This window comes from Folsomia candida, unplaced genomic scaffold, assembly GCF_002217175.1.
Source record: "Folsomia candida strain VU population unplaced genomic scaffold, ASM221717v1 Fcan01_Sc004, whole genome shotgun sequence".
Classification (NCBI taxonomy): Eukaryota; Metazoa; Arthropoda; class Collembola; order Entomobryomorpha; family Isotomidae; genus Folsomia; species Folsomia candida.
Window position 1 is genome coordinate 7,726,654 of NW_019091196.1, and position 12,214 is coordinate 7,738,867.

Below are 12,214 nucleotides of genomic sequence, written 5' to 3' on the forward strand. Positions count from 1 at the left end.
AACATTTGCCAAAATTTCATCATATTTTTTAGCAGATTCAAAGTTCAAATTGATGGCATGAATTATGCGAATGAAATTAATTAAAACAATAATTGAACCATTATTCAATAAAACATGATCAACGATGTCTCATGTGGCCATTGATGCATGAATAGCATTCATGTTTTTTTTATGTCGAGTGACAATAACCAGATTGCCTTTCCTCTCTCAACTCCATGAACTTGTTATCTCTGACCCTGCTGCTTCATTCGATAACATGAATAAGGTGCATGCACCTGCAAAAATCGATATATAACAAAGTGCAAAAAACTTAATTTTTTGTCTCGTTTTTGTTGATTTATTAAGTTTCACAATAATCATTAAGTAGTTAACGATAATGACGGGTATCTTGTGTTAGGTTCACATTGCGCACATTGGTTAGACAAACACATTTCTAGTCTATTTTCACTTGGGAATATATATGGTCCGGAGTCCAGCAAAATCTTGTTAATATTAGTTTAACAGAGGATAAAATTTCGGAATGTATGTATATAACAGCACAATTATTCTTACATATTCAACTAATTAATACATAAAATTTTAAAAAGCTGACTATAAACATAAATTTCCACCAAACTTATATCATTTACTTTGTTTGTATGGGACAGCAATTTTTTAAGCACCATGTAACATTTAGATTTTTTTTGTTAGAGACGAAAAAGTTGACAATATTTTGGCATCAAGGTAAAAGTCTCCAGTAGTATTTAAGTACATCCATATTTATGTAATTACGGTCATTAAAAATGGACCCAGGCCTTGCCAAAGGGTTGAACATAATTTATTTTCCATTCTTCTAAACCTACTCGAGCGAGAGAGAAAGTCGGGTAGAAAACACAAATCTATTCAACTCTGTAAAGTTGCCAAACCTAATTTACTTCGTTATTTAGCAGCTACAGCTACACGGATATACTTACGATTACATAGAACGTGTATTTTGGTAATAAGGTACAGTACGGGTCTCAAATGGTTAAGAGTCGAGTCGGTCGAGTTGGTAAAACTCTTCATTCTTTGTTACGTTACGTAAATAAGGATTTGCCCAATTTTTTTTCATGGCACTCATTAAATCGAAATAGCATGCAGTACAGGTTAGATAAAGATAAAATCAATATTCGCACGGAAAAGTTTAAGTGAGCAAAAGGTCGACGCAAGTAATTTTTTCGTGATGATGGTGATGACTACTCGTCAAAAACCTCTGCATATTTTTATGTAGATACATACTTTTAGTAATTTGATTTTGAACATTGGTAGAGTTTGGAGAGAGAGAGAGAGAGATGTCATTAAAAATCGATTTACGCATCAATATAATGAAATGACTGGTTACATGCTATTTACATAGATTTTTTTATGTATATCTTATCATCAAAGAAGGAGCATACAATTTGGAGTTTTTCTTTTAAAAGGGTAACAATTTTTAGTTTGTTTTCGTAACATATTTTTTTCTTTACGGAGTTCCTATCAAAGCCAGCATGGCAGTCCGGTAATCGCCACTGATCCTGGTTTGAATAGAGTGATAAAGTGTCTTGTGGTAGATCTTGAGATATTCGCCTTTGATTTCGTCGAGATCAATCTCACAGCGCGATACAATAATCCGGATTATTGTGTCATCATCGAAACGAAGACCTTTCATAGCAGATTCCAATTTTTCAGCGTAGTACTGCGCCCTGTTGATGGCGCTTTTCACTGGAAAATGAGATAATCAAGTTTAAAATAAATTTGCATGGGGACCCGATTTCTTGCTCAACCGACCGGAAATGTGAAAGTAAAATGTGTACAGAAGAAGGACGAAGAGACAACTTATTATCTCAGCTCAATTGAAAATCGATGACTTTCACTCCCACCTCACCTGCAGAGATCTTCATCGTGGGATCAACACGCCAAGTCGACATGCATGCATGCCGACCATATCCATAAGCTAATCCTAAGCTCCCATCTCCTACTCTTTGCCATGCCATCCTCCTGTTGGGAAAGCTATTCCCATAAATTTCCAAGAAACGGTGATATATTATTATTTCCCGAGCCAAACAACAAAGTCGCTCCCATCGTGCCGTGGATTTAGAACACTAGACTTTCTTTCCGAGGACGTGTTCTTGTGGGAAAAATATCAATGAATTGCATGTATTTTCCCACCGCAAAACCAACCCACAAAGAGAGCTGTCCTCCTTTTCTGTGGGATATGATGATGATGATGATAAAGAAAAATACAAACTTTCTCTCCTACTTTTCCCCTTCCGTGTGTAGCAAAAGATGATCCACAACAAGAAAGTAGCAAAAAATAAGCTTGTAGGAGTCAGCACAATTCTGGGAAATAAATCATTCCTCGCAGCCACTGACATTGACAAGATCGCGCTGCTCCTTTATGTACGTGACCTCTTTTAAGTCATCATCAATTGAGATGGGTGGTGTCGATACAATGTGGATTTTATTCCTAATAAGCTTTCTTTTAGTCTCAGGCTTTTTATAAACTGGGACAGGAAGGTGATTTGTGTGTAGCTTATAAAAAATTGGGTGTCATAATTCTGTTGCAATACGCCCCGTCGTAAACTAAATAATATGCTGTTTGCATTGAGAGTGGTCATCAATGCGGAAAATTGATGCCTTCTCGGGTAGCAATTAAACCACTCTGGATGCAGTATATAAATTCCTAGTGTTGGTTTTGTGTGCAAACAAACACTGCACCCGAAATTTATTACTCGATATAAACATCCAGCTGCAAAGTAAGTAGTGGACGGATAAGTAGTCCTTGTTTGCAGTAAGATTTTGCATCCTCGTCATACCGAAATATCCTTATCACACGGACAGGCAGAGAGATGGGCGGCGGACGGAACTACGTTATCGCATGAACGAATTCCCAGCTATCTATCTAGTAGAGCAGGAGAAAGCGAAAATGGCAAATGTCTATGCTTTTGGTTTATTGATTGCATTGCATCGTGTGCCAGTCTCGCATTAGATTGTCGTGTTAATAAATTCACTATAACGAAACGAGGCAGCCGTGTTGTTTTGTTATCCCTTGTGCAAACTTGTATGTACACAGGAGGTTACATACCACACAGGGCTATTAAGTATGTACCAAGGATTTCTGTTGAATCGTATTTAATAAAAGTCTAAATTTACGGGCAAATAGTGCCGATCCTCTCTAAACTAAAGTCATTAACACACACGATTCCCAGCGTCATCAATCTTCTCCCATGTGGGCAATCTCCTTATTTACTTTCTCCTCCTTCGCCTTGATCTGTCTCCGAAGTTGGAACGGGTGGAATTTATAGGATTCTATAATATAAAATGTAAACAGACATACCAATCGTCAACATGGCGTTGCGCAAATCTCCAGAAAATTCAGTTTGAATGGCTGAAATTCAAAAATTGCAAATTATCTAGAGTTACCCATTTATTGAGGAAAAAATGAGATATTTTTTAAAAACCAACCTTCTTGCATCGATTGGCCAGACATTCTTCGATATTCGTCAAAAATAACGCGAAGCTGTTCGACCGGCTCGTGAGTAAGTAATCGCATGAAGATCTTTCTCTCGGTTGACCAGGCGTTTCTGTACCCCGTTAAGATCAAGATAGGAAAAAAGTGATGGAAAAAAATAAGTACACGGAAATAACGGTGCTTACCTCTCTGCAAAAAAATAAGAAGAAAAATCCATACATAAACATATTTTGAGATTTCATCCTGCATATTTTATGCCGAAAGTGGAAGGGAAAGGAGGAAAACATTTGTCGAAAAGGGCAAGATTTGCGACAGCATATGGATTACTTTTTATCGAACGAAATGTTATTCATAACACAATTTTTGCGATTTGAATAATACAGGAAATGATTCGTGATGGGGAAAAGAAGATGAACTGTCAAGGGAGGAAGAAGGAAGGAGAAAGTGGTGAAAGTAGGAATAAAAGTGCTCACCCGCAACGAAAAGAGTCTCCGCACCACATATAACACATATCACACACGTTACATATTACTTACACAATTTAGTTAACAACTTTTTTAGAAAGTAAAAAAGGGTTATAAAGGAATCTCGCCATGCAATGTTTGGGTTGAGTTTTGGATGTGGAGGGAGAGAATTGCTGAGTTTTGAGCAACAGCCAATCGGTGCAAAGTGGAGGGAAAAATGGAGGGAAGACAATGGAGCGGCTCCACTCTCTAGTGGAGCTAGGACGTCCGCTCTCCAACTGCTCTCACTGAATAAAACTGCTCTCACTTCAGTCAGTCTTCATCACTCGCAACTCTCTCTCACGTTTCAGAATCCTGAATCAAATGATTCCTGATCAACTCTCTCACCACGCAAAATATCTCATCAACCTGCAGACAAGAGATCATGACTGGTCGTGGAAGAGGAAGAAGACCGAAGACAACCGAAGCGGTAAGTAAATATAAATTATAGTAATTAGACATCTGTTTAGCGGTATTACGAGGATATAACTTGATTTATTCAAAAATGAACACGAGCTGTCGTTTACACACTGTAAGCTTCATCAGGCAGACACTTGGTCAAACTTATTTATAAATTATAAATAAATTATAAATCATGTATACCTGTGTGTGTCTGAGTTCGAATTCATGTTATGCATATTATCATTCTTGTCTATTTATTTAATTGTTTGCTTGTTTGTGTTTTTTAGTCAAGTGACGAGGATGAAAGTTCTACAAAACCACTGGAGAAAACGAGAGGACGTGGTGCTGCATCGAGCTCCCGTCAAATCGACGTTCCAGATGTCACAAGCGGGATGGATGTAATGGAGGACCAGTTGAGCGATTTCTCCCTTTCATCACAACCTTCAGGATCCCGAAGGCAACCTGATAAGAGATCGTCTACGGACACAGCTGGTGATGCCAATAGAAAAAAATTAAAAGTAAGTATACCTAATTAAACCATGCTGACGGACTTAAAGTTACACCCATATTTATTAAACAAATAAATCCCTATATTCTAAGATGACTCCATTTTTAACTGGAGTTTTTGTTTGATATTTAGCCGGGCGCGGAACTTCTGATGAAACCGGAAGGGACTGGATACCTCTTCTACTACAATGGGGAGGCAGATAAACCTGGTATGCGGAGTTTGTATAATAAATAATTAAAAATGATTAATATTTTAAAGTAAACTGTTTAATTATCAGCACATAAACTATATTGGGTCCCTCTCCGTGACGCGGACAAGAAGCTTAATGGGCATTTGTTGGTAGGACTATCTTCAATGCTATCAACAGTTGAGTCGTCTGCACAGGATGTAAGAAGAATGAATCTTGCAGAAGATTTGGAGGAAGATGACCGCGGAGACCGAGGATGCGGCATAAGGTTTGTATACTCGTAATTCTGTCGAAAAGTTAATTCTCAATGTTCGTTTTTTCTCCGCTAGGTATTTCCTTACAAATGGAACATTTGACTACCTCGCCTCGGATGCCGAAGCTCTACCTTTGTATTCATCTGGTATAAAAAGTGGCACCTCTCTCAGAATGGGCATTCGGAGTAAGTTCGTAGAATTCTTGCTTCAGATGTTGTAAAACATATTATACAAGTTTATTTTCTTTTTGTTTTATAGCTTTATTGGATTCGGTGTGTGTTGTCTCTTCAGAACCCTGTTTCCATAAATTAAAAAAATATGCAAATGAAGTTATTGGAGCATTGGTCCAAAATTCGAATCTACAGCCAATAGTGCCAACTGTGCTTGAATTTCAACAAAGGATTCCCTTCCCAATGTTCGTCATTAGTTCAATTGCGCATTTTAGTCTGTACTACAGGGGTCCGAAAACTACAGAATATACTGCTAACACAAATAATGCAGGAGAACAGCCAATTCCATGGAACATACACCAGGATGTTCTCTCAGAAGAAGAACGAAGTGAATGGAAGTTATGGGATCAAGAAAAATCTGCAAACCAGGAAAACTATCAAATTCGGCCGACTTGTCATGTCATTCGTGCTCGCATATGGCTAAAGAAGACCTTTATTATTGGGGACGTGGCCGTACAGGACAGGATTGCAGTCGGGACTGTGTACAGGAAATGCCCACAAAGAAATTTTCTAGTCGACACTATCTTCGGGAAGGTAGTTAAGGAAGTCTTTCCAGACGTGTACACCAGGCAGGCTTCTAAGAACGTCCCATATAGTTACGCCAATTTGATTCGACGCGCATGAAAATAAGGAATAAGAAAACACATCATAGACGACAAAACATCTGGGATCTGACGCGGAGGAGGAGGAGTTAACCTTCAAGTTTTGCAGTAAAACTGCTGAAAAGTCTATTTTTTCACTATTTTCATTCCAAATGTAGCATGTAGCGTGAAAATTGTTTACTTCTGAACGTTTGTATTTTAATTAATTTTGAACATTGCGCCATATCTCAAAAACTAAAATGAATTTAAAGGCAGATAAACAATATATTCAATTATCCATTTATATGTTTCGTATTTACAGAAAATTTGTGGTAAAAGCGCAGTCTCAATAAGTCGCGTGTAAACGGGGCAAAAAAAAAACCCACCCGGCCGAAGCCAGGTGGGGGTTGTAGGTTTAGGGCAGTAGGTCTTTACCTCCGCACGTTTCCTCGCCTTTTCTGGGTCTGGAGGTCGCTTTTCGTCCCTTATTCCCTACAATCACATCAAAAGTGATGCAATATTCAGAAGATTGATGGAGTTTGGAGGTAACGGCATTGAGAATAATGCAGTGAGAATAAGCTAGTTATGTCGTCTGTATGCATCATATCTCGTCTTCTTTTCATCCTTTCATCTCATCATCATTTTTCATCTAAGGGAAGTTCCAGGTGTGCCAATCATTTGGACATTTGGACAAACAAGATTAATTTGGAGAAATCAGTGGAGCGAAATTAGCTTGCTTAAAATTTGTATCTTGTACAGAAAATAGTAATGAGCTTTGTTGTTCAATTTTGGAAAAGTCATTAGTATGTAAGATAAATTCATTCCGTGTTGGTGGAATAATCTGAAATATTGTAATGGGCTTCTTCTCCCAGAAACATTAATTAATAAACTAAAATGAGACGGTAAGTATTCAAGAGATGGGATGATTCTAGAAAGTGAAATCCTCATGGCATACGAAACACAAATTCGACGTACTTTCTACTTAGGAAGATGGAAGTAAAGCACGTACATACGTATGTCCTAACTAACCTGGCTGAAAGTTTACTCCAATTTCAAAGGTAATTATTAATTAATTAATTAATTGCTCACGCTCAAAAGCATTCCGAGAAGTTCTTTGTACTCTGACGAGATTTTGTACTCGTCCTCCAATTCTTCCTGAATAGTCCGTCCATACCGATTGTGAAATGCCAGGGTGATCAATTGGATCTTGTCATTCGATCGGGAACACAGCACCTGGAGAGAGAAAATTGTGAAACGCTCCAATTTAATTGGCACCTAATTAATTTGTGGTGAGTGGGTTGTGGGCGTAAATAGGAGAATATTGTACAAACCTCGGTGAGGCAATCCTCGTCCGTCCCCAGCCCTGCCATCGCCTTCTTGATATCAGACGCCAAATATTCAAATGGAGCCCTCAGCAAACTGCGGATCACTTTGGAGAACTTTCCACTCAGCGAGGATTTCGCGTCTTGGTATAAATCCTGGAATTATGTAATGGTCGTCTGAATTAAGTAAGCTTGGTCACAAAGGAGAGAGGAACGACTGCATAAAATTTTGCGACTATACGGGGACATTCATTTCATCTCATAATTTATTGACCTGGTTGCTGGAACCATAGGCTTTTCCTGACCAATTGCACTTTGTATGTCCCGTTAATAATTAAATTGTTTTCTCTACTGCTCCAGGGGGGAACATTAATTGCAATAATTTTGAATTCCAGTTCTCAGCCCTTTTACCGTGATCAAGTACCAATTCATGTAATTGAAAAGTGGTTTCAACGTGGGTGTGGGTTGCTGAGTCGGTTAACCCACACTCGCGAGGAACATGTCCTGGAGAAAGTTGAGAACAAAATAACTTTGTTACTTCAGCAAATCGTGGATGGACGGTTAGCTGGTTGTAAAGTGTGTTTATGTAAACAATGTTGGCTGATGGTACATACATGCATGACTACAACTAGCTAACCAACCAACCAACACTTTTCCCTCCCTCCCACCTTGCACGACCTCCATTAAATAACGAGTTTATTCATTAGATTCAGTCAGATAGGTTCCGTTGAATTGACTGACTTGTGGTCCAAATATGTCTCTATCGAACCCCCAGAAATGTAGGTGATGGATGGATGAGTGGATTGGATTGGATTGGTTGGAGCGTACTCGAGCAGAATCTAAAATTTTGGTCAGAAACTCAAACCTTGTCGAGAAGAAGAAAGAGGAGAAGAGAGAAAGCAATAATCTAATTGCATCATCACATTTCCTCGACCCCCTCACAAACAAGCCCTTATCGAATGAAAGCAATTGTGCAGAAGGAAGTAAATCCACGACGACGATGAGGAGGAGGAGGCGGCGGCCTATGTTTTGGGCCCTAGAGATTTAGAAAATGCTCTGCAACATGCATGAGTTTGAAGTGCGATGATCAATCTCTATGAGTTTCACATGCATACGGAAAACTCATGTATAAATTGAACTGATCTGTCTGATCCGTGTGTCTCTCATCTGCTAAGAACCACACACTCACATCCCATCACGTCCAGGATGACACAATAGGATTGAATTTGCGAGGAAATGAGAGATGTGTGGGATTTGAGATGGATTACGGTTCCTTCAAAATCTAAATTCCATGGTGGAGAATCTTCGCATATATTTAGAGAGAGAGGAGATTTCTTTATTTGTTGGAAATCGTTTTGGATATGAATAAAGCGAGGTCTTGCGCTGATTCTCGTTTTCCAGGAATGTGTGGGTGGAAGAAGGGTGGTGATGGGTGGGAGGTGGTGAGATATGGGTGTCGTGATTGAGATGCGATTTGCGATTGGCACAGACTAAGCCCTTTAGCTTATTCCTTCCTGAATCTTGAGCAGGAATGAAACTTTTATTGTAGGATTTCTCCTTCCGGAGAATCTGGGTGAATTTTTTTTCTATTCGGGCTGAACACAAAGGAAAGGAAGGGCAGAGACCGAACCATTGCCCTGAATGGGAAAACCTGGTACGGTTGACATGGTCCGAATAAGAAATGTAAATCGAATGATTGAAGGAAATCAAAGAAATGCTGTCCATCTAATAATAAGTAAGTTCTTTGTAAAAAAAGAACTCATTGTCTGCTTTTTGGTTCACATAATTTATAAATCTGCCAATTGCAGGGCCCACTTCGGGCGAAAAAAAGTGGTTCCAATTTTTTTTGCAAAAAAAGAACACAAGACAGGATTTTATATATTTTTAGGATAATAGAAAATAACGGAAATAAAGAATTTGATATAGAATGTCTCTACACCTGCCGCCTTGGGCGAAAGAAGTGCGATTCTGTCCGATATGGAAATGTCACTCGACGTGAAGCGAAGTGAGACTGATTGTGAGTGGAGTGGTTGTGAGTTTGGCTCAATTTTCACCAGTTTTTACAGCTTTCTCCCCGCTACGAGTTATAACTTTTTAGCAAAAACGTACATTCCTCGAGTGTCTGTGCACTTTGTCACGTAAAATATACCTGGGGAAATATTATGCAGGTGGGTTTGGGAATATGCTAATACGCACGTAATATCTATGTGTAACATGTGTCTCCTGTTTTCACCATAAATTCATGCACCGACAGGACCTCATATCTTGGTGGATATTTTATTATTATAATAAGAATTTGAACTTGTGTACCCGCATGGTTTGTTCCTTGTACGAATTAATGATCTCCTGTCGCTGGGAAGAAGATCTTCGACACAAAATGTGTATAATAGTGGCTGCATCGCGACTCGAATCTTTCATCTGCAGAGCGACCGTGAGCTGCCGGGCGTCATCTTGAGAATTGAAGTTGTCATACGGAAACAAGGTTGGTGACTGTAAGGAAAAAGTTTCATTTTAAAATTCGGGAAATATTATAAAGAACAAAGAAAGTGGGAAAAAGGAGAGGAACAACAACGGAATTCTTTCATCTCTGCCGAGTTTCTTTTCCACTCTGACGACGACAATAACAAACCTTGAAAACCTGTTTATCTTTCGTACCGATAAACACACTTGACTTTTAAAATCTCGGTAAAAATCGGACTGATTCCGTCTCGAAAATTTATTTTCAATTTGAGCCAGTTTTTTTCTGAAGTAATGACAGAAATTTTTTTAACATTGCTCACCTTCAGGTAGGACCCCATTGTTAAAGTTGAAAGCTGTCACAAGCTCCTTTTCTTCGTGTCCAATTTATATTATAGTTTTAAATAAACTCGAGCGATAATAATGTCGAGAAGCTCAATTAAAATCTGGTATTTTAGTTAGTTTTCGAGTCGTTTAGTATATTTTGTAATTTTGGCGTAATTTAGTTTCAGTTTTGACACTTATAATCCTCATAAACAGTACTTTTCAGAATTATCCTGGGCGAGAAAGTCAAATGGAGAAAGTCTTCTCGTCTGACGGAAGGAAATGATGATACGGGTATCTCTGTCCACTGGGAAATATGCCTGCCTTCCTCTCTGCAGTAAAGTCCTCGTCGAATAATGAGAATGACTATCTTGTCTCGCTACGAGCAGAAATGTTCTCCTCTTTGTTTTGCATTGGCCTCATTTGTTGTTGTTCTTGTTCCGACTGAATGGGCGAATAGAGAAATGCAGTACTACTTGTGCTTCACTCTCTCGTGGTATCACCGTGTTGCTCAATTTATTCAAGTGTCCACTTTATATGATAATTTGAACAGGAGCAATAAATAATTTGGCAAAGTCGGCACGTGAAATGAAAAACATTTATTAATGTCACAATCAGAGGTTGATTCGTGCCGTAATTCAGTCGCAGATGGTTTTGAAATCCGAAGAGGTTTTGTGTACGTAATTTTACCCAAATTTCTTGCTGATTACTTTTCTTCACGTGGTTCCGTATTTTTTTCTCCGGACAAGAAAAACTTAACTACTTAACCACCTCCTGCTGCAGTTGACAGAAAAGAGATTTCGTAACAAGAGCAGACAAACATTTGTTGTGATCGAATGAATTCAAGGAGAAGGACACGAAGAAGAAGAGATCATGTGAGATAACAGCAGCTAGCTCTCCCCCAGAAATATTGGCCCCGTGCCAAGCCGTACTTTCACTCTTGCCCTTGCAACTTTCCCCAGAGTACTGACTGCCTGAATAAAATGGGTTTGTTGTGAGAGCAGGAGAGCAACGGGAGAAATGTGCGGTGCAGAATTCGTTTTGGTTTTTGGAGAGAGAAAAATCGAACTGGTTCTCGTACTCGCGGTCGTGAATGTGGAGGTGGTGCAGAGCGACTGGAGAAAGAAAATGAAGATGCCTTCCACTTTTATCCGCAGAAGAGAGAGAGGAGTCGACTGCCTGCTTTCCATCCACATCAGGCCAGACCAGACCACCCTGCATGTAAATATGGATGTAGGGCTACGAACGAAACCCGGGGAAAGCTTGGCTTGGGCCACGAAATAGGGAAGGATTTGCCTTATGCCTACCTGCTTATTCTCTCTCTGTCCTCTTCTCTCAGATGAAATATAAACTCAAACTTTACAGATTCTGACAAAAGAAGACCCACATTTTTTGTCAGGATCGTTCATAAATTATTAAAAATGTAGGTGGGAAATCCACTCGGCTAAAGTGTGTTGTTCTATATTTTTCTCAGGGAGAGGTGTTGTTCCGGTGTGGGATTAAATTTACATAACGAGACGCGGAAAGATATAACGTAACGGTTATGATTCTATGTAGCTTTGCGGAGGAGTATGAATATTCTTTAATGAGAACAGATTGCATCAGTACTTCCTGCATGTCACAATTTCCGCAGTGTGCGATATGCTCCGACGGCTGGGTCGTCATTACTGCTAACCCGGCCTGGATATTATGCTTCTTACTCGTCTTTTAGTGGTTTTGGGGTGTGTGTCACATTAAAATGAATTCGCCACAAGGATTGATAGACTTTCTTGCACAAGTTTCGTAAAGGGGAGAGAGAGAGAGATTTTCCTTCATAACGTCGTTGTGGAGAAAGTCCATGAATAAATGCAACTAAGGTATGAAGTTCGTCCTCCATTTGGCCCTTTGTCGTGGTCTGGGCCGTTATTCTAATACAATAAATACTAACCTTCGTCTTCCTCCCACTAAACTTGTATCTTAACAATATGTATATGTTCT

General features: G+C 39.2%; 1 protein-coding gene across 1 annotated transcript; it reads right to left on the reverse strand.

Annotated features, from left to right (window-relative positions):
- Positions 1–310: 310 nt before the first annotated feature.
- Positions 311–11,364, reverse strand: LOC110848863 (annexin B10). Its single transcript, XM_022096200.2, has 10 exons — positions 10,237–11,364; positions 9,767–9,946; positions 7,466–7,612; positions 7,224–7,367; positions 6,570–6,626; positions 3,943–3,958; positions 3,655–3,658; positions 3,463–3,581; positions 3,335–3,385; positions 311–1,719 (listed from the first exon to the last, which is right to left on the reverse strand). Exons 1-10 carry the CDS (start codon positions 10,252–10,254, stop codon positions 1,481–1,483), a joined length of 975 nt encoding a protein of 324 aa, XP_021951892.1. The 5' UTR covers positions 10,255–11,364; the 3' UTR covers positions 311–1,480.
- Between the last annotated feature and the right edge of the window lie 850 nt (positions 11,365–12,214).

Coding starts and splice junctions, on each gene's coding strand:
- LOC110848863 (XM_022096200.2), bottom strand. Junction 7,613..9,766: donor ACAAGGAACAAACCATGCGG/GTACACAAGTTC, acceptor ACATAATTCCAG/GATTTATACCAAGACGCGAA. Junction 3,386..3,462: donor TGGCCAATCGATGCAAGAAG/GTTGGTTTTTAA, acceptor TTTGAATTTCAG/CCATTCAAACTGAATTTTCT.